Source organism: Mizuhopecten yessoensis, unplaced genomic scaffold, assembly GCF_002113885.1.
Source record: "Mizuhopecten yessoensis strain PY_sf001 unplaced genomic scaffold, ASM211388v2 scaffold5141, whole genome shotgun sequence".
Lineage (NCBI taxonomy): Eukaryota > Metazoa > Mollusca > Bivalvia > Pectinida > Pectinidae > Mizuhopecten > Mizuhopecten yessoensis.
This window is the reverse complement of record NW_018405900.1, coordinates 220,005-221,102: the sequence shown is the minus strand read 5'-3', so window position 1 is coordinate 221,102 and position 1,098 is coordinate 220,005. Positions and strand designations below refer to the sequence as shown.

Genomic DNA, 1,098 nt, shown 5'->3' with positions numbered 1-1,098 from the left:
ACGCCAAAGCGCCAAAGCGAAAAGACGAAATAACGCCAAAGCGCCAAAGCTAAATAACGAAATAACGCCAAAGCGCCAAAGCGAAATAACGAAATAACGCCAAACCGAAGTGAAAATAACGCCAAAGCGAAGAGATAAAATGGCGTCTTTTCTCCCTCCTTTTGGCGTTATTTCGTTATTTAGCTTTGGCGCTTTGGCGTCTTTTCGCTTTGGCGCTTTGGCGTTATTTCGTCTTTTCGCTTTGGCGCTTTGGCGTTATTTCGTTATTTCGCTTGGCGTTATTTCGCGGGCGACAAAGCGAAAAGACGAAATGTCATATATCAGCCACCATAGACTACACGGAGGTACACAGACAACAGAGACCGATCCTAACACTTGAGATTACCGGAATAAACTTCTAACCAATCTTCAACTCTTGTCACTCGTGTTGTGTTACACTGTAGCTAGAACACAAAACCTGAATTTGAAATCGTTACTCACCAGTGTTTGGAAGGGCATTCTTCTCAGAACGACGAAACGTTCTTTTACTCGCTAGGCGAAAGTCACATGCGCCTATAGCTATCTTCACCGGAAACCAAGGACCGGACGATCGGTTCCGGATCGAGACTACCTGAACAATAATATATATATCTGTATATGGTTACTACGAATGCAGATTGAAACTGTCAACATGGCAGCGTCTATCGAACGTGTTATTTGTCGAGTGGTAAGTATCGCCTTAAATATTGTTTACAGTCTTGTGATAATTCTATTTCATAAGCGAACGGAATATGCACACACATTGGTCTTAGTATAATTATATGTAGTTTTAGGTCACTGTCTTTTTTATAATTGTATGTAACTAATAATCTAATCTTTACTACTCGACCACAGTGAGCACTGTAGCATGACCCCTCCCTCCACTGAAACTGTTACATGACCCCTCCCTCCACTAAAACTGTTACATGACCCCTCCCTCTACTGAAACTCTTACATGACCCCTCCCTCCACTGAAACTGTTACATGACTCCTCCCTCCACTGAAACTGTTACATGACCCCTCCTTCCACTGAAACTGTTACATGACCCCTCCCTCCACTGAAACTGTTACATGACCCCT

The 1,098-nt window shown here is 43.1% G+C and overlaps 1 protein-coding gene across 1 annotated transcript in view; it reads left to right on the top strand.

The window, feature by feature from the left end:
• The first annotated feature begins 260 nt into the window (after window positions 1–260).
• The window catches only part of LOC110450281 (transmembrane protein 53-A-like), a 9,071-nt gene continuing 8,233 nt past the window's right edge, over window positions 261–1,098 (top strand). The window contains exon 1 of the mRNA XM_021497737.1: window positions 261–706. Coding sequence (XP_021353412.1) covers window positions 650–706 — 57 coding nt within the window. The 5' untranslated portion in view covers window positions 261–649. The remainder of the gene's footprint in view (window positions 707–1,098) is intronic.